The sequence below is a fragment of the Saccopteryx bilineata genome, chromosome 1 (genome assembly GCF_036850765.1).
Source record: "Saccopteryx bilineata isolate mSacBil1 chromosome 1, mSacBil1_pri_phased_curated, whole genome shotgun sequence".
Lineage (NCBI taxonomy): Eukaryota > Metazoa > Chordata > Mammalia > Chiroptera > Emballonuridae > Saccopteryx > Saccopteryx bilineata.
Window position 1 is genome coordinate 6,339,249 of NC_089490.1, and position 19,888 is coordinate 6,359,136.

Sequence of the window (19,888 nt, forward strand, 5' to 3'; positions counted from 1 at the left end):
TGTAGTGTGGTCATTTGACGACGGCCCTGTTAATGTGTAAGAATCACTGGGTGTTAAAAACACATGTCCCTGGGCTGACCCATAGTGATTGACTAAGGTCTGTGGGCCTGGGCATCCACATTCTAAACACACCCCTTTCATGTGAGTCTGGGGACACCTGAGGAAGTCATCCCGGAAGAGGTCTCAGCCACCCGCGCCCAGCTGGAGGCCTGGTCCCCTGCCGGGTTTGAGAGGGGAGAGGCCTCGCAGGCCCTGACCCAGGCTGCCCTCGCCCTGTCTCAGGTTCATTCATGGTCGTCCTCCCCCTCCCCCCCCAGTTGTTCTCATCCCTCTACTCTGACCCCAGGAATCGCTGGTCGTTAACCATGAACCCGAGGTGAACACAGGAAGCCAAACAGAACAAATGGCCAGGTCAGAGAGAAGGGACTGGGGTCCCAGTCTGTCGCTGTTGGGGGCGGGGTGTAGTTTCAGGGGCGGGAGATGCAGGTGACAGGTTTCTGGGCTCCAGAACCTCAGACTAGGAGATAGTGAGGACTAGCTACTGTGTGTCAGCCCTGCATGAACAGTGTGTGCGTTTGGTTATGGGGTGAGGGAAGCCGTGCTTCCTGTGGGCCGAGCCCTGTTGTCCCTTCCCTCCACCCGCCTCATCACCCTTTCCAATTTCACTCCCACTGGCACCAGCAAGTGTTCACGTTTTTAAATATTTATTAATTTGAGAGAGAGAGGAAAACATCGATTTGTTGTTCCACTTGTTTATGTGCTCTGGTTGATTCCTGTATTCATGTGCCCAGGCCCGGATCTAATTAGCCACGACCGTGGCGTGTAGGGTCAACGTTCTCACCAACTGCTCTACCGGCCAGGGCCCTAGTGACTTTATTTGAATGTGTAACCTCTGTTCCCTCTACCTGTAGCTCTTCCAGGCACCCACCTTTGGCTTCAGAGAGTAGGGCAGGTCTGTCCCGGGATGCACCGCACCGTAGCATCTCCCCAGCCTAGCTGCGCGGAGACGCGGCTGTGTCCTGGAGACGCGGAACACTTGGGGATCCTCCTGTTGCCCCGGCCTGTTTGCCAGTCGCTCCTTACTTAGCTCTAGTTAGGAGGGCTGACCACGTGAAGGAAGCCGCGAGTCTCGGCGGGGTCCGGGGGGAGAAGCGCTCAAACAGGAGGGCGTGGGAGGCCCAGGACGCGCCTCGCGGGCCGGACTGCGCTTCCCAGGAGGCCTTGCGCTGCGGCCGGGGCGGCGCGGCGGAGAGGCGGGGCCGGCGGCCTCCGCTGGGGCGCTCGCTCGCGCGGATGGCGGGACCAGTGAAGGACCGCGAGGCTTTCCAGAGGCTCAGCTTCCTGTACCAGGTGAGTCCGCGGAGGGGGCGCTCGGGCAGGGGGTGGGGGACCCGGTGCTGCCGCCCTCCGTGACCCGTGACCGCCGCTCCCGTAGGCCGCCCACTGCGTCCTCGCGCGGGACCCCGAGAACCAGGCGCTGGCGAGGTTCTACTGCCACACGGAGAGGACCATCGCGCGGCGGCTCGTCCTGCGGCGGTGAGGGGCAGCGGGCAGCGCGGGGCCGGCGGCGGGCAGGCGGGGAGGGGCGCGCGGGGCCGGCGGCGGGCAGGCGGGGAGGGGCGCGCGGGGCCGGCGGCGGGCAGGCGGGGAGGGGCGCGCGGTGCCGGCGGCGGGCAGGCGGGGAGGGGCGCGCGGGGCCGGCGGAGGGCAGGCAGGGAGGGGTGCGCGGGCGGGCGGCGGGCAGGGATGGGGCTCGCATCTCGGCCACGGCGGCGGGCGGGCGGAGCAGGCGGGGAGGGGCGCGCGGGGCCCGGCCGCGGGCAGGCAGACGCAGACCCCCGTCCTCCGCCGCAGGGACCCGTCAGTGAAGAGGAGCATCTGTCGCGGCTGCTCGTCCCTCCTCATCCCAGGCCTGAGCTGCACACAGCGCCAGAGACGTGAGTGCGAGCGTGGGGCGAGTGAGCCCGTGGCGCCGGGTGGCACCCCGCACCCCAGCCGCGAGCCCGGGCCTCGTGCGGCCCACGCCGCCGGCGGTGGGCTCCGCGCGCAGCGCAGAGACGGGGCGGGGCGGGGCGGGGCGGGCGGGCGGACGCGCAGCGAACGTTTATTCCCTATCCCGCCCGGCCGCCGCGCGGGGTTCGCGGTCCCGTGGACAGTGCAGTCTGTGGGGGCCGTTGGGCTGGCAGAGCTGCTGCAGTCGGGGTCGCGCAGGCCCGTAGAGGAGGGGGCGGCGGCGGGGACCCCGGCGATGACGGCTGCGGAGAGAGGAGAGTTCCGGAGCAGAGTCCCTAGAAACTGTCGTGTGCGGGGGGGCTTCACACGATCGAATCTGCGTGCAGAGTGGGGGAGACGCGGGGTTCCTCCTAGCAGACACAGTGGGGACACCACGGGGCCCGGAGACCTTTTCTTCTCCTAAAGCAAGGGCTCTCTTCCGCTTTCGCGCTGCGACCCCAGGCCGCAGGGGACAGCGCTGGACGGTGCAGACCTGCCTGACCTGCCGACGCAGCCGGCGGCTCCTCAACAGCCCTGAGCACGTGCTCTGGGGAGGCCGGCCGGAGGCCCAGCTGGGGGGCCCGGCAGGAGAGGTGCGCACAGACGCGGGGCATCCCCGGGGGGGGGCAGGGATGTGGGGGGCGGAGAGCTGAAGGGGGCACACTGGGGAGTTCTGGGTTGCTGGGAGACACGCCACAGCCGTACAAAACGACCTCTTCCCGTCCGTCCAGGCCCCAGACCACCACAGCCCCGGCCAAGCACCGCCCTCCCCAGCCCGGGGTTCCAGGCGCCAGTGATGGATCCTCCCCCCCTTCCAAATAAATAAAGTTTAATTGTTTGGCTTCGGTGCGTCTGTAATGTAAGTATTTCAGCTCTTCATCCGTTTCCCTCTGTTCTGTCTGTATTTCTCGTCACCAGCCAGCCTCCCCTTAGTCCTCCGTCCTCCGTCTTCATCATCCCCTCCACCCACCGTTCAGGGAGACGCCCTGTCCGCAGACCACGCGGCCCCACTCAGCAGCTGGCGTGTGCAGGGCCCCGACTCCCGTCACAGCTGCTCCTCCGTGCAGTGTGACTGTGGAACTCTGGCTGCAGGGCTGTCCTCAGGGCGGAGCCTCCCGGGGGCTTTCCTTAGTCAGGTGACCCTGACTGTTGCCTGAAAGGCTGGACAGACTGCTGACCCCACAGATGCTGTTTCTGATTGAAGGAGAAAGTTGTGGGGGGAGGGCCTTCAGGTCCTCTGGCTCAATCACAAAAGAGATTGTCTTTTCCAATCTCTGGGTTTTGTTCTTTAAAATTCTAACAAGGGGGGCCCTGGCTGGTTGGCTCAGTGGTAGAGCGCCGGCCAACATATAAGTGTCCCGTGTTTGATTTCCGGCCAGGGCACACAGGAGAAGCTCCCTTCTGCTTCTCCACCCTTCCCCCTCTCCTTTCTCTCTGTCTCTCTCTTTCCCTCCTGCAGCCAAGGCTCCATTGGAGCAAAGTTGGCCTGGTCACTGGGGATGGCTCCATGGTCTCCGCCTCAGGCGCTAGAATGGCTCCGGTTGCAACGGAGCAACGCCCCAGATGGTTAGAGCATCCCCTCTAGTGGGCATCCCGGTCGGGCTCATGTGGGAGTCTGTCTGCCTCCTCTCCGCTTCTCACTTTGGAAAAATACAAACAAACAAAAATTCTAACAAGGGGAATTGTACAAACCCAAACTGTTATAAAGTGGTGTACTTTAATTCACAGGTTACATAGAGACACCAAGGCAGGATACAGAAGAAGTTTTAGGAGGAGTTTTGGAGATTTATTAATAAGCTGGCTACATATGACTTACACGGAGTATAGCTAATCCAAATTGTGCAGCCGAGATCGTAGCTCTGAGTCTGGTTATATAGACTTGATCACATACTGGTTGGGGGGAAAGCAGGGGGAACATGGTAAAAAAGTCATTTACTGATAAGCTTACATTTATCTATAGGATCTATAGAGTTTTGTTGTAACGGAGGGACAGATAAGAACAGACAGGAAGGGAGAGAGAGAGAGAGATGAGAAGCATCTCTTTGTTGCGGCATCTTAGCTGTTCATTGATTGCTTTCTTATATATGCCTTGACCAGGGGGCTCAGCAGAGCTAGTGACCCCTTGCTCAAACCAGCAACCTTGGGCTCAAGCCGGTGACCTCAGGGCTTTGAACCTGGGTCCTCCACACTGCGCCACTGCCTGGCCAGGCTATATATAAGATCTATTAAAAGGAAAAACATGACTGATCTGTGGTGGCGCAATGGATCAAACGTCGACCTGGAATGCTGAGGTCGCCGGTTCAAAACCCTGGGCTTCCCTGGTCAAGGCACATGTGGGAGTTGGTGCTTCCTGCTCCTCTCTCCCCCTTCTCTCTCTCTCACTCTCTCTCCTCTCTAAAAATTAATAAAAAAAAGAAAAGTTAAAAAAAAAAAAGGAGGCCCTGGCCGGTTGGCTCAGCGGTAGAGCGTCGGCCTAGCGTGCGGAGGACCCGGGTTCGATTCCCGGCCAGGGCACACAGGAGAAGCGCCCATCTGCTTCTCCACCCCTCCGCCGCGCTTTCCTCTCTGTCTCTCTCTTCCCCTCCCGCAGCCAAGGCTCCATTGGAGCAAGGATGGCCCGGGTGGCGGTGGGGATGGCTCTGTGGCCTCTGCCCCAGGCGCTAGAGTGGCTCTGGTCGCAGCATGGCGACGCCCAGGATGGGCAGAGCCTCGCCCCCTGGTGGGCAGAGCTTCGCCCCTGGTGACAGGGGCGTGCCGGTTGGATCCTGGTTGGGCGCATGCGGGAGTGTGTCTGACTGTCTCTCCCCGTTTCCAGCTTCAGAAAATAAATAAATAAAATAAAAAATAAAAATAAAAAATAAAAAAAAAGGAAAAACATGCCTACACTCCTCAAGACCATAAGATAACACAGTAGTGATAAATGTTTTACATATCAAAGACATTCCCAAATCTTCCAGGGTTTACAACCCATCCCTGTGGGAAAGGAAATGGTTAGCTTAAGACAAGGAGAGAGGATAAATGAAATTACCTCTGCTAAGAGTGTTGGGGCTACTTATTAGGAAACCTAGTCCCCGCTTACTTAGTTTACAAGTTTTATACATACAGAGGATTTCAAGAGGGATGATTACTAGAAAGCATATAAAATGTTACAGAATGCAGGTTTTTCAAGCAGGGGAGTGGGCTCGTGATCCCTTTGTCTAGAGGTGTATGTCACTCTCAGGACTGCAGGAGGGACGGAGGACTTATAGGAATTTTTAATTAAGGTATGTAAACATTGTCTCCTAAAGGCTCTTAAGGAAGGGGGAGAGGAAGTTTTCAGATAGGTTTTATTACCTTCTTTGCTCTGTCTAGCAAGTAGTGGCCTCAGCCCTTCCAGAGAACTACAGTTAAATTATGATTAACTGCTAACTTTTGCCCCTTTAATCTCTTTCTCTTGGGTTTTTATTTTTCCTCCTCAGAAGGGAGGGGTAAGGGGGCCTGGCTCTTCCTTTTGAAATACCAGTATCAACAGTTTTGTAGTTCTTGACACCTTATCACAAAACGAACAAGGTCAAAGGTGATAACAAGAGGACAGGGGCAACTATTACACAAGTAGGCTCTAGGTAAACCCTCAGGGTTTTCTTGAGAATTAGTAAACAAACAAAAAACTCTGTTTTCTTCAGTAGACCAAGAGAACTTACTCAAAGACAGAATTTCCGCCTGATCTCTTTGGTAGGTACCAGCTAATCAGTTTACCCTAAAAGTGTACAAATAAAAGTTACTAGTTCCAGAATGCAGGGGTTTTTTCCCCCCTTTTTCTTTTAAATCCTGTGTTGCACTTCTGCATTAAAATCGGCAACTTCATTAAAACGCTTTATAATGTTGTGGCTGAAAACAATAATGATTGGCCCTGGCCGGCTGGCTCAGTGGTAAACTAGCATCCACCCCGCTTGTGGATGTCCCGGGTTCGATTCTGGGTCAGGGCACACAGGAGAAGTGACCATCTGCTTCTCCACCCCTCCCCCTCTCTCCCTTTCTCTCTCTCTCTCTCTCTCTCTCTCTCTCTCTCTCTCTCTCTCTCCTCCTCCTCCTCCTCCTCCTGCAGCCATGGCTGAATTGGAGTGAGTTGGCCCCAGGCACTGAGGATGGCTCCATGGCCTCCACCTCAGGCACTAAAAAGGTGACTCATTTGCTGAGCAACGGAGCAATGGCCCAAGATGCTCAGAGCATCGCCCCCTAGTGGGGTTGCCGAGTGGATCCCAGTCAGCACAAATGGGAGTCAGTCTGTCTGCCTCCTCTCGTCTCACTAAAAAAAAAAAAAAAAAAAAGCCAACAGTGATGTATTACTTTCCCTCATTCTGTGGGCTTGGCTGGGTGGTTCTTCCGCTCCACAGAGCACAGCCTGGTGTCACTACACTGCATTTAGCAGGCAGCCCGTACCTGGTCTGGAAGACCCAGGAAGCTTCACTGGGCATGTCTGGCCCCTCGGTGCTTCTCCATGTGGCCTTCACCCAGCCAGTTAGCACCAGGACACGAAAACCGGGAGGGCCATTGGTTCCCTGGGGACCACTGCTACAGGAATCAACCATGGCTTGTCCTGTCTCGGTCTGTCTCTCCACCTTCTCCTTTACCTGTCAGTCAATCACATGGAAAATACAAAACACTGTCCAAGGAACTGTGTGTGTTATTCTTCCACAGTTTTGTTTCTGGCACCAACAGCTACTTGGGCCAGCTGTAACAGACAGAAACATGTACCCTAAAAGTGCATCCACTGCAGGTGGGGACCCTTCTCATCTTCCGTTCACTTCCTTGGCTTCATGCAGAAGTCTGGGTTCTGAGCTCCTTGGCCAAGTTTGTTTTGAGCGTGATCATGATCGCCCAAGGGTATTATCTGGAAGCAGGACCATGCAGGGTAGGAGAAAGATGCCAGGGAATGATGCTTTTGGGGGGGCGCCCCAAGCAATGAGGGGTGAGAATTGGTGGATAAATACATCAGTTTTTCAACCACCTGTCCATGGACTGGTCCACCAGAAGTTTTTCATGCTAGTCTGCAGAAGAGTTAACCACCCTGATATGGTATGAAATTACAGACCCAGTGATCTTAGTCAAATTTGCTTATGCTCAGGGTGATTTCTGCCTTAGCGGTCCCCAAAATATTTCTATTCTCACCAGTCCCCAAATGTAAAAAGGTTGAAAATCACTACATAATCTCTCCTGGTCTCTCGCAAGGTTGAGCCCTGGTCACACCACATGGCCTTGACACACTTCCCTGGGATGCTCCCCACTTCACCGCGTCACCCTAATTCCTGGGACGATCATCCAGGTAGCTACCTGAACCAAGGTCTGTCTCTGGGTCCGCTTTGAAGGAGCCCGAGCTGAGAGTGACATTTGCAGAAAGAAGGAGGTAAGGAATCTAGTCATGCAGGTATCTGGGCAGAGATCTGAAGTGGGAGCCTGCCCCAGGGAGTTGAGAGTCAGGAAGGACAGACAGAGTGACTGGAACGGACTGAGCAAGGCGGAGAGTAGGCAGTGTGGCTGGAGAGGTCATGGAGGCCAAGGATGTTTAAGCCCTTGTAAGGACACTGATGTTGCTCACCCGGAGGCCATTGGAAATTTTTAGAAGAAAAGATGGCTTAACTTTTTTTTTTAGAAAGAGAGAAGGGGTGGGGTGGAGCAGGAAGCATGAACTTGTAGTTTGTTGTATGGGCCTTGACCAGGTAAGGGTTTGGAACTGGTGACCTCAGCACTCCAGGTCAATGCTTTACCCACTGTGCCACCACAGGTCAGGTGAGATAGCTTAACATAGTAAAAGGATAAGTTTTAATTTTTTTAAAATTACATTTGACATTCAATGTTATATTGGCTTCAGGTGTATAATATATATACTGGTCCAATATTTATATAACTTATGAAGTGATTCCCCCCCCCCCTGTAAATCTAGTACCCATTTGGCACCATATGTAGTTATTAAAATATTATTGACTATATTCCCTGTGCTGTGCTTTACACCCCATGACTATTCTGTAACTACCACTCTGGACTTACTCCCTTCACCTTTCTTGGGGGCTTCTCTGAATCTGGGTCGTGGGCCTGGCAGCACCTGTGCCCAGCAGGCGGGAGGGGGTGGGGGGGCTCCCAGCCGGTGGTCCTGCCTGGGCGCCCTGGAGGTAGCAGACGGGCTCCGTGTCCCCGAGCCCCTCCGTGAGCTCCTGGTATGGTGCAGGCGCGCAGTCCCACGTGGGCGCGTGAAACCAATACCGGCTGGTTTAGGACGTGGACACTGAGCCTGGCGGTCTGGGCGGCGCGGCGGGAAACCACAGACACGCGAGGCCACCCGGGGACCTCCTGCTGTCACTCCCACCGGGAGCGTCCCCGGGTCTCTCCCTGCGGTCAAGGCCGGCTTCTCGGCGCCCCCTGCTCGTCCACGCGCGGGCGTCGGGACCTGCAGTCGCTGGGTGTCTCGGCGGTCCCGACCCGGTGTCTTCCCCGTGCTCCCCTGAGCTGAGCGGAGGAAGCACGTGGACGTTGCCCTGGTGGCTTCTGGTGCGTCTGGGAAAAGTGGGCCTGTGAGAAACTGGGGAGGCCCAAGGGACAGTGTCCACGGTTTACGGGCGAGTTGCACTTCTCGAGAGGAGGGTTTTTCCTCGATCGAAGGGGTGAAGAGGGTCAAACTGAAGAAAAGGGGAAAAAAGAGGACATGGACTCCAATGCTTAAAAAAAAGGTAAGCAACAAGCGGAGGCAAGGGCTTTGCGGAAGCTCGGGGCTGGGCCGGTCACGCGCGCAGCGCCCCGCCCCGCCCCGCCCCGCCCCGCCCCGCGGCTCGCCGGTGGCCGCTCCTCTGGCGCCGCCTGGTGGCCGCTCCGGGTAGTGGCGGCCGCTGCCGTCTGCGGCCTCCGCGTCCCCGCTCGGCCGCGCAGCTCCTCGGAACTCGCTCAGTCCAAGTCCGCCCACCCTGGCACTCAGCCCCCCGCAAACCCAGTTTGCACGAGTGTCTTCGCCCAGGAGACCTCGTCCCCATCCCCTCCGGGGGACCTGGGATTCGGACCTGCGGTGCGCGAGCTGCTCTGCGCTGGTCCCGGCTTGCGTCTCCCCCGACCCAGGCCCGAGGTGGGGGCTCGGTGTCCGGCGTTGGCCTTGCCACGGATGACTTGGGGTTTGGTGACCTTTTTTTTTTTTTTTTTTTTTTGGATACGACACCAGAAAACCCAGGCAGCCACAACAAAAACGGATAACTTGGATTTCACCAAAATTAAAAGTGACGGTGCATCCGAGGACACGATAAACAAGAGTAAATAGGCAACTCATAAATTGGGAGAAAATATATGCTAATCATGCATCTGATAAGGAATTACGATCTGAATATGTAAAACAAAACAAAAGTTCTACTATCGAACAACAAAAAATATAAATTAAAAAACAGGTGAAGCGGCCCTGGCCGGTTGGCTCAGTGGTAGAGTGTCGGCCTGGCGTGCAGAAGTCCCAGGTTCGATTCCCGGCCAGGGCACACAGGAGAAGCGCCCATCTGCTTCTCCACCCCTCCCCCTCTCCTTCCTCTCTGTCTCTCTCTTCCCCTCCCGCAGCGGAGGCTCCATTGGAGCAAAGATGGCCCGGGCGCTGAGGATGGCTCCGTGGCCTCTGCCCCAGGCGCTAGAATGGCTCTGGTCACAATAGAGCGACGCCCCCTGGTGGGCAGAGCGTCGCCCCCTGGTGGGCGTGCCGGGTGGATCCCGGTCGGGCGCATGCGGGAGTCTGTCTGACTGCCTCCCGGTTTCCAGCTTCAAAGGAATACAAAAAACAACAACAACAAAAAAAACAGGTGAAGCGCCAGCAAGGCCGGCAGGTGTGCAGTCGGTGGGGGAGGAGGAGGAGATGGACCCCCCCACACACACACACACGCCCTCGGCCGTGAGGGTCTTCGGCAGCCTGGGCAGGTGGACGTGGATGACGTCAGTGCCACCATCCTGTGTGGGAAAATGGCCAAGAGATTCAACAGCAGCTTGTGAGACAAGTTTTGGGTGTGGACTTCGGGACACCAAGTCCTGTGGGGGCAGAAGCCGCCCCGGCAAGCACTGATAAGATTGTTTACAGGAAGCAGCTGATCCCTATGGGCTTTTCCCTACATACCTGAAAAGTATTAATCATCTTTCTCCGCACTTGAACCCATTCTAGACTAATCTGACCCAGGCTCTGCTAATCTGCTGGATGAGCCAAGAGACCAATAAATACGATGAGGCTGCAGAGATCCGGGCTCTCAGTTCTGGAGGCTGGCAGCGCCCTGGAATATTGTCTCTTGTGTGTGTTTTTTCTTACGTCCTGCGGCGCCCTCCTTTCGTGCACCCCCATGGCCGAGCTGGTTGGTCTCGGCCATCCTGGCCCAGAAGAAGACGCTGGGCCGCTTGGAGAAGACAAGCGACTCGGACCGCCTGACCTGCTGCTACCCGACACCCGCCTGCAGCCCCGGAGCGAGCGCGCCCTCCGCCACACGAGGGCGCTGGTGGGGAGGGAGCGGAGTGGACAGCACCGTCCGCGGGGTCCGCACGCGGAGCGGGACGCTGGCCCGGCAGAACTCGGAGGCCTCGCTCCTGGAGGACGACGATGAAGACCCCCCTTTCCACCCAGCACTGCGACCACCACCGCCACTTCGGAATGGAGCACGGGCTCCTGTGACACCTTCCCACTTAAAAAGAAAAAACTAAGGACAGAAGTAGTCTATGCCAAAATGTCCCTAAGTGACAGTGTCTCCATGTAAGCGACATAGATAAGGAGCGCCCACCCTGCTTCACACATCGCAGGGGGGCGTGTGGCTAACCGCCACCTGGGCATGACAAGACCCCAGCAAATGGGGTCCCTGCTGCTGGCAGACAGGTTAGCCACCTACCCGGAAATCCCAGCCTGAGGCTTCACGTTCTAGAACCGGTGACAAGGCCTGTTGCCTTAACCTGGGCCCTTTCGAGCAGTATTTTCTCAACCGCCGGCGTGGACGGGTCCACCGGACATTGCGTGCTGGTCGGTGAAGGAGTTCACCACCCCCCTGATGTTCTACGAAGATTTTAGACCTAATGATCTTAGTGGACTTTGCTTGTGCTCGCTGGTCGATTTCTGCCTTAGCGGTCCCCAGATAATTCTCCTATTTTCACGGGTCCCCAAGTGTAAAAAAATGGTTGAAGCCCACGTGTAAGGCCGGTGGCCGCGGCTGGGCAGGTTCGCCTTGGACTCGGGCAGACGGTAGAGGAACTGCGGAGCGGGACCGCGTTGGGCTCCTCCGGTTTATTAGATTATGGCAAAGGCGGGCGAGCAAACAGGCAGACTGCCCACTGCGGGTGGCTGGAGGGCAAGCGGTCCACCCTGAGAGAAAGTACCCTTACGTAGGCTACACACACACACACACACACACACACACACGTGTCCCTGCCACATGTCCCTGCCACGTGCTTCTGCACTAATCGTGCAAAGTGCAAGAGAGACAGCCTAGCACAGCTGTCTTCCCTGCACCCCTGCTTTGGAGTGCAGAGACTGAGTCGAGGATCTAAGAGGCTGGCAACTGTTTGTGAAGCACAAGCCCGGGCCTGGGGGAGGTGAGAGAAAGGGGAATTCAATCGCGGGACAATGTGACCCCATGCGCGGCAGTGCGGGGTGCTGTGTTGACCTCTGCCGCACAGGTTTGGAGAGGACCGTGTTCGCTCAGCACGCCTGTTCCTTCCGCTGCGCGAAGGAGGAGCAGCTCCTGGTGGCCCCCAGGAGAGAAAGCCGGAGGCATTTACCTGCCTCGCTCCCTTCACCAGCATTCTGGGTTTTGAATGAGTTTTATTTGTAAAAGACACTGTAAGAACCTGGAAGATTAATGAGCCTTAGCTTTCATTTCATTTCCTTATTTTTTTAATTTTATTATTATTATTATTTTGTATTTTCCTGAAGTGAGAAGCAGGGAGACAGAGAGACAGACTCCCGCATGCGCTCAACTGGGATCCACCCGGCATGCCCACCAGGGGGCGATGCTCTGCCCATCTGGGGTGTTGCGTTCTAGTGCCTGAGGGGGAGGCCATAGAGCCATCCCCAGCGCCCAGGCCAACTTTGCTCCAATGGAACCTTGGCTGCGGAGGGAAAAAGAGAGACAGAGAGGAAGGAGAGGGGGAGGGGTGGAGAAGCAGATGGGCACTTCTCCTGTGTGCCCTGGCCAGGAATCAACCCGAGACTTCTACACACCTGGCCAATGCTCTACCACTGAGCCAACTGGCCAGGGCCCATTTTCTTTATCTCTTTAGTTACATGAGTTCTGCTCACTCAATTACTGTGTATGTTTCTGGAAAAACACAGACTCGAACTGCTTAAGGTCTTGAATACAACTAAAGTGAAAGCTATCAATACATAATATACCTCCTTAAAGCATTTTAACTGCAGAAAATGCATGCCAAAGTCGAAATAAATAACATTGCATCGGAAACTATAGGATGTAAATAATTGGCTTCTCTTTAGTAATTTCACTTACAAATTACCTCTCGTATTAGAATGGAGAACGGCTTCTGATCACCTAATCCCTGGAGACTGTGAATGGTGACTTGCATGGCAAAAGGATCTTGAATGGAGAAGTTTATCCTGGGTTTTGTGGGTGGGCCTGAAGTAAGCATATCCGTCCTCATCAGAGGAGTCAGGAAGAGGAAGAGGAAGAGGGAGAGTCAGAATAGAAGACAGTGAGATGATGGAGGGAGAGGCTGAGGGAAGCACTCTGAAGGTGAGGGAGGGGTTACAAGCCAAGGAGCTTAGGCAGCCTTTGTTTCGTTTGTTTGTTTATTTGTTTGGGAGAGAGAGGGACAGACAGACAGGAAAGGAGAGAGGTGAGAAGTATCAACTCATAGTTGTGGCTGTTTAGCTGTTCATCAATTGCTTTCTCACCTGTGCCTTGACCAGGGGGCTCCAGCTGAGCCAGTGACCCCTTGCTCAAGCCAGCGACCTTGGGCTTTCAGCCAACAACCATGGGGTCATGTCTATGATCCCATGCTCAAGCCGGTGACCCCACACTCAAGCAGGTGAACCTCTGCTCAAGCTGGTGACCTTGGGGTCTCGAACCTGGGTCCTCAGCGTCCCAAGTTGACGCTCTATCCACCGCATCACCACCTGGTCAGGCTAGGCGGCCTTTAGAAGCGGGGAAGGGTACGGAAATGTGTTCTCCCTTAGACCCTCAGAAGGGACCAGTCCAGCTGACACCTTGGTTTTAGTTCACTAAGGCAAATTTTGGACTTTTGGCCTCAACAGTGGTGAGAGAAACAATTTGTTTTTTTAAGATTTTATTTATTCATTATAGAGAGGAGAGAGAGAGAGAGAGAGAGAGAGAGAGAGAAGGGGGAAGGAGCTGGAAGCATCAACTCCCATATGTGCCTTGACCAGGCAGGCCCAGGGTTTTGAACCGGCAACCTCAGTGTTTCCAGGTTGACGCTTTATCCACTGCGCCACCACAGGTCAGGCTTGTTTTGTTTTTAAGCCACCAATTTGTGGTCATTCATTCCAGCTTGAGCACGGGCTCATCTGGCTCAAGTGCGGGCTCACCACCTTGAGCGCTGGTGACACCCCGTGTCTACTGCGGACAATTGAAACACAGTACCTACGTTTGCCGCGCTGATTTCTCCAGACCCAGCCACACTCACCTCCCTCCGTCTCGGAAGTCCCCCTCTGCGTCTGCACCGCCCTGTCCCCGGAACCACCCCTGTGCTCCGTCCAGTCCCAGCAGTGGACGCGCAGTCCTCCAGCCCTCGTTCCCCTTGCCGCTGTGTGACCCCGAGAAGGCAAGGACGGGGTTCACATCCACTCATCAACTCTCCCCGTCCGCTCAGGCAAGCTGGATTAAAACCTGTTTGTGTTTCGTTTCCCTGGCCAATGCACACACCGTCATGACGTTTTTTTCATAGATTAGTCCTACTTAAAGATTTAAGGGGCCTGACCAGGTGGTGGCGCAGTGGATAGAGCGTCGGACTAGGATGCGGAAGACCCAGGTTCGAGACCCCGAGGTCGCCAGCTTGAGCGCGGCTTCCGCTGGCTCCAGCAGGGAGTCACTCCGTCTGCTGAAGGCCCGCGGTCAAGGCACACGTGAGAAAGCAATCAATGAACAACTAAGAAGTCGCAATGCTCAACGAGAAACTGATGATTGATGCTTCTCATCTCTCTCCGTTCCTGTCTGTCTGTCCCTGTCTATCTCTGCCTCTGTAAAAAAAAAAAAAAAAAAAAAAAAAAGATTTAAGGGCCTGCTGCCCTGATAGGATGAATTCCTGAGCTCCTCACGCCCTGCGGACCCAGGCTGCCTCCCACCTGGGGAATACACTCCGGCCAGTCCAGCCTCCTCATCCTCCCGACTCATGCCGTAATCTCTCTGCTTCCGTAGCTCTCTGTTCATTCTGACGCCCTTACCGATTCTCCAGGCTGAGCAATGGCCTCTGCCTTGAAACGTAATGGACTTCCTGTCTTCGTTTCCCTCAGCTTTTCTACGAGGGTTTTCTCCAGGCTAAAGTCCTCCTCCTTGAAGTGCTTACTTTGCCCTGAATACTATTACACTAGGTGGGCTTCCCGGCAGAAGAGAGGCTCAGTGGAGTCATTTTGCCTCTAGGATTCAGTTCCCCTTCTGCTGGAACAGGCCCTTCTGTGAAGGCGAGATCGTGGTTAATGGAGTATCGGAACTGGGGGAGATGCAGTGTTTGAGACTGTGATTGATGATCGTATTTGAAATCACAATTGCACGAACCCCCGGGTTTTTGTTTTGTTTTGTTTTGTTTTACAGAGGCAGAGATAGACAGGGACAGAAAGACAGGAACCGAGAGAGATGAGAAGTATCAATCATTAGTTTTTCGTTGCACGTTGTGACTTCTTAGTTGTTCATTGATTGCTTTCTCATATGTGCCTTGACCGCGGGCCTTCAGCAGGTCGAATAACCGAATAACCCCTTGCTGAAGCTGGCGACCTCGGGGTCTCAAACCTGGGTTCTTCCGCATCCCAGTCTGACGCTCTATCCACTGCGCCACCACCTGGTCAGGTTGAACCCCCGGGGTTTGTCTTGAACTTTCCAGTATCCAGCTGTGTGTGCTCCGCACACAGGAAAAGCGTAGCTCTGTCCGTGGTGCTGAAAGGCTTAGGGAGGTTCCACTAACGCAGGGTTCAGGAAACTTTTTGGCTGGGAGAGCCATGAACGCCACATATTTTAAAATGTAATTCCGTGAGAGCCATACAACGACCCGTGTACGTTATGCATTATCCAATGAAAATTTGGTGTTGTCCCGGAGGACAGCTGTGATTGGCTCCAGCCACCGCAACCATGAACATGAGCGGTAGGAAATGAATGGATTGTAATACATAAGAATGTTTTATATATTTTTTTATTTATTCATTTTTAGAGGAGAGAGAGAGAGAGAGAGAGAGAGAGAAGGGGGGAGGAGTAGGAAGCATCAACTCCCATATGTGCCTTGACTGGGCAGGCCCAGAGTTTTGAACCGGCAACCTCAGCATTCCAGGCCGACGCTTTATCCACTGCACCACCACAGGTTAGGCGAGAATGTTTTATATTTTTAACGTCATTATTTTTTTTATTAAAGATTTGTCTGCGAGCCAAATACAGCCATCAAAAGAGCCACATCTGGCTCGCAAGCCACAGGTTCCCAACCCTGCACTAACACAATGAATGGCATTCCAATTGTGGAAAACTGTTCACCGATACAGACTCTACAGCTGAATTTTTACATTTATTATTTATAAGCTTAGTGCATCAGAGTTGCTGAACACACCAGCAATAATTCAGAAATATAACATATAGAAGGACCCACAAAATATTCTCTTTGCATGTCCTATATTGAAATGTACAAAATAGAATGAAAGTAGACCACCGAATAAATGAGAAGTTCATTTTCAAGTTTTTATCAGAATATAAAAAGATAGACCCGTGGTGGCCCAGTAGATAGAGCATTGACCTGAAATTCCGAGGTCGCTAGTTCGAATCCCCGGATGGCCCCGTCAAAGCACACATTAGAAGAAACTACCATGAGTTGATGCTTCTTATTCCTTCTCCTCCCCTTTTCTCTCTCTCTCTAAAATCAATAAACAAAATCTCAAAAATAAAAAAGCCCTGGCCAAATATCTTGGTTGGTTGGAGGGTCAGTCATCCCAAAGCACAGAGGTTGTTGGTTCGATACCCAGGCGGGGCACATACAGAAATAGCTCAAGGTTCCTGTCTCTCCCTCTCTCCTTTCTTCTCTCACTAAAATCAATCAATAAAAACAAATTTAAAGACAGGAAAAAATAAATTTAGTATTATTGTGGAGAAAAGAGAGAATCTAGATTTTAATTAACTCTATCTTCTCCCACTTTACATATTATCTATCCTTTTAAACCTCAGAAGACATTTTTTCCATAATCTTTATTTAATTTCACCCACACATTTATACTTCAAAAAATTTTTAATTATAGTTGGTATATAACATTTTATTGGTTATATTAATTTCAGTGTACAACATAGTGATTCAACATTTTTATACCTTACAATGTGACCACTCCAGTGCTTCTAGTAATCCTGTCACCATGTAAACTTACCCCAAGATTATTGAATACACTTCCCTTCCTTTTTCAAACATCCCACCACCCCTCCATTCTGTTAGCCACCCCTGTGATCTGTTTCTAAGACTCTGTCTGTGTTTTGTTTTGTTTATTTTTTTAGATTCCACATATAAGTGAAACCATATGGTGTTTATCTTTCTCCGCCTGACTTATTTCACTTAGCACAATACTCTCTAGGATCCATCCACGTCGTCACAAATGGCAAGATTTCATTCTTCCTTATTGCTGTGTGATACTCACTCCATTGTGTGTGTCTGTGTGTTTGCTGTGCATCTCACATCTTTGTTCGTTCATCTATCAGTGGGCCCCTAGGTTGCTTTCATATTTTGGCCACTGTAAATAACGCTGCAATGAACATAAGGGTACCTATATCTTCACAAATTAGTGTTTTTGTTTTCTTTAGATAAATGCCCAGAAGACCTAACCAGATAACATGGTTGATTGGAGTGTTGTCCCGGAGCACAGAGGCTGCCGGTTGGATTTCTCAGTAAGGGTACGTAACAGGAACAGCTCATTGTCCTTATCTCTCTCTCTCTCTCTCTCTCTCTCTCTCTCTCTCTCTCGCTGCCTCTCTTAAAGAAAAATAAATTCAAAGGTGGCAGTGAAAAATAAATGACCAGGTGGGGTGCAGTGGATAGAGCATCACCCTGGGATGCTGAGGACTCAGGTTTGAGACCGAGGTCACCAGCTTGAGTGCAGGGCTCACCAGCTTGAGCACAGGGTCGCTGGCTTGAGCGTGGGATCATAGATATGACCACATGGTCACTGGCTTGAGCGCATAGATTGCTGGCTTGAAGCCAAAGGTTGCTGGCTTGAGCAAGGGGTCACTGGCTCAGCTGGAGCCTCTTGGTCAAGGCACGTATGAGAAGCAATCAATGAACAACGAAAACGCCACAACTATTTCTTTCTTTCTTTCTTTCTTTTTTTATACAGGGACAGAGAGAGAGTCAGAGAGAGGGATAGATAGGGACAGACAGACAGGAACGGAGAGAGATGAGAAGCATCAATCATCAGTTTTTTGTTTTGACACCTTAGTTGGGCCTTCAGCAGACTGAGTAACGCCTTGCTCAAGCCAGTGACTTCGGGGTCTCGAACCTGGGTCCTCTGCCTCCCAGTCCGAGGCTCTATCCACTGCGCCACCGCCTGGTCAGGCCGCCACAACTGTTTCTAAGTACAACTGCTTTTCTCCTGTCCATCTTCCACTACCTTAGTCCTCGTTTCTATTCTTCCCCTGGGATGGCTGCAAAGGCCTCTGACCTCCCCCTTCCCAAAGCAGTCTCCACACTGCCACCAGAAAACCTCAGACACAGGTCTCTGCTCAGTCAGTCGTCAAACTTTTTATAAAAACCGCCCACTTTTGCAGTGCTGGTCAACCTGGTCCCTACCGCCCACTAGTGGGCGGTCCAGCTTTCATGGTGGGCCAATCGCGGCGCTGTTTGGTTGCTCCGTAGGGACCAGGTTGACCAGCACTGCAAAAGTGGGCGGTTTTTATAAAAAGTTTGAAGACCCCTGCGTGCGAAGCCTCCATCTTCAGCATGGCTGACAAGGCGGGCCCAAGGCTTCCCCTCCAGCTCCATCCTTCCCCCCTTCTCCCTCGTGCCCTCTGCCACAGCCATGCCCACGTTTGCCTGCCAACACCGTCGGGTGCCTGCTCCGGGACCTTCTCTGCCTTCCCTGGAACGCTCTTCCCCTCTCAACGCCTGGCTAACCCCTGCTCCCTCCGGCTTCAGGCCTCGGCTCGGACCGCGGCTTGGTTCCCCTAGCTTTCCTGACTCACCAAGATGACCTCAGCTGCCCCTGTGGGGCGTTCCCATAGCAACTCTCTAGCGCAGACCACTGACTTTTTTCCCCAGTCATATGTAACTTGTTATACAAATGGCTTCCGGCCCTGTCTCTCCACTCCTTCCCGATCAGCACCCCAAAGCCCCTCCCTTCTGGAACCCGTGCGGCCACAGGGACCCTGCACCTCCCTTCCCAGGGCACTCACCCCACCCTTGTAACCACTTACCTGTGTACCTGCAGAGGACTGCTTCTGTACTGCTTACCCGGAGCAGCAGCTGGCGGACAGTAACTGCTGGCGGATGTTCAGTGGGTGGATGACTGGGATGAGTACGTCCTGGCTCCCGTGCTTAGTCCCTCAGTTCAGTGGGCACCTGGAAAGGAATTCTTTTCCAATTCGCATAGTACGATAGAGTTACTGCATTATTACGTTATTGTTATTATTAGTGTCTGGTTACTGCACTCTTTGAGGTCTAGGTCTTATTTGTTGTTGGGTTGTTGTTTTTTTTTGTCCCAGAACTCAGCATGTCTGGCACATACTGTTTTCAACCAATTTTTGTTGGTTGTATCAATGATTATAGGAAATGAGAAGCCTGACCAGGAGGTGGTGCAGTGGATAGAAAGAACATCAGCCTGGGATGCTGAGGACCCAGGTTCAAAACCCCGGGGTTGTGGGCTTGAGCGTGGGATCGTAGACATGACCCCATGGTTGCTGGCTTGAGCCCAAGGTCACTGGCTTGAGCAAGGGGTCACTCTCTCTGCTGTAGCCCCCCTGGTCAAGGCACATATGAGAAAACAATCCATGAACAACTAAGGTGCTGCAGCTATGAGTTGATGCTTCTCATCTCTCTCCCTTCCTGTCTTTGGTCCCTGTCTGCCCCATAATTGAGCTGCCCTGGACCACACACAGCTACTTCGTCTCAGAAGCAGGACTAGAACTTGGTCCGGAAAGAGAAACTCGGAAGAAACTTGCTCAGTGTCTAGACGGAACTCCATCCAGCATGAACGTGGTGCACTGCGCTCTCTCCAGTAAGAAGGTGTCCAGAAGCTGTGGGCACTACCAGAGCCCCACACCGCCCGGGCCAAGCATCTCCACAGTGGACGGCACCCGGGCAAGAGGCTGTGAGGACGGGGTCCTGGGCATTTCAGGGTGCAGGGGAACCAGGCCCCTGGTTTCCTGTCCCTTTTAGTGAACTTTCGCCTCAGCCTCAGGCCCTGGTTCGCGGTATCATTTATCCTTCTCCTCCCAGATTTGCTGTTGCTCAGCCAGTTCTCTAAATCACATTCCTCCCCCCCCCCCCCCCCCCCCCCCCGGGCAGTGGGTCACTGGCCGGGCCTGGGATGCATTCTTGTCCGGCCCCTTGCGGGTGTGGGAGCTGCCTGAGTCCAGGTTCTCAGCAGCCAATGCCGCCTCCTCAGCTTCCCTCCCGTTCCGGGACTCCTCCCTTCATCCCCACCCCGTGCTCCTCCCAGGACTCCTCCCTTCACCCCCGCCCTGGACTCCTCCCCACTGCCCGTGGACACGCGTGAGACCACAGGTGAGGGGAAACT

General features: G+C 53.8%; 1 protein-coding gene across 1 annotated transcript; it reads left to right on the forward strand.

The window, feature by feature from the left end:
- Nucleotides 1–1,217: 1,217 nt before the first annotated feature.
- Nucleotides 1,218–2,834, forward strand: RPP21 (ribonuclease P/MRP subunit p21). Its single transcript, XM_066250530.1, has 5 exons — nucleotides 1,218–1,350; nucleotides 1,436–1,536; nucleotides 1,855–1,937; nucleotides 2,455–2,585; nucleotides 2,724–2,834. Exons 1-5 carry the CDS (start codon nucleotides 1,294–1,296, stop codon nucleotides 2,787–2,789), a joined length of 438 nt encoding a protein of 145 aa, XP_066106627.1. The 5' UTR covers nucleotides 1,218–1,293; the 3' UTR covers nucleotides 2,790–2,834.
- Nucleotides 2,835–19,888: the final 17,054 nt, after the last annotated feature.

What these genes read in the sequence shown, in the direction of transcription:
- RPP21 (XM_066250530.1), top strand. Translation starts at nt 1,294, where the DNA reads ATGGCGGGACCAGTGAAGGACCGCGAGGCTTTCCAGAGGCTCAGCTTC. An exon ending in CGGCGGCTCGTCCTGCGGCG is followed by an intron (nt 1,537 to 1,854) that starts GTGAGGGGCAGC and finishes CCTCCGCCGCAG; the next exon opens with GGACCCGTCAGTGAAGAGGA. An exon ending in CTGCACACAGCGCCAGAGAC is followed by an intron (nt 1,938 to 2,454) that starts GTGAGTGCGAGC and finishes CTGCGACCCCAG; the next exon opens with GCCGCAGGGGACAGCGCTGG.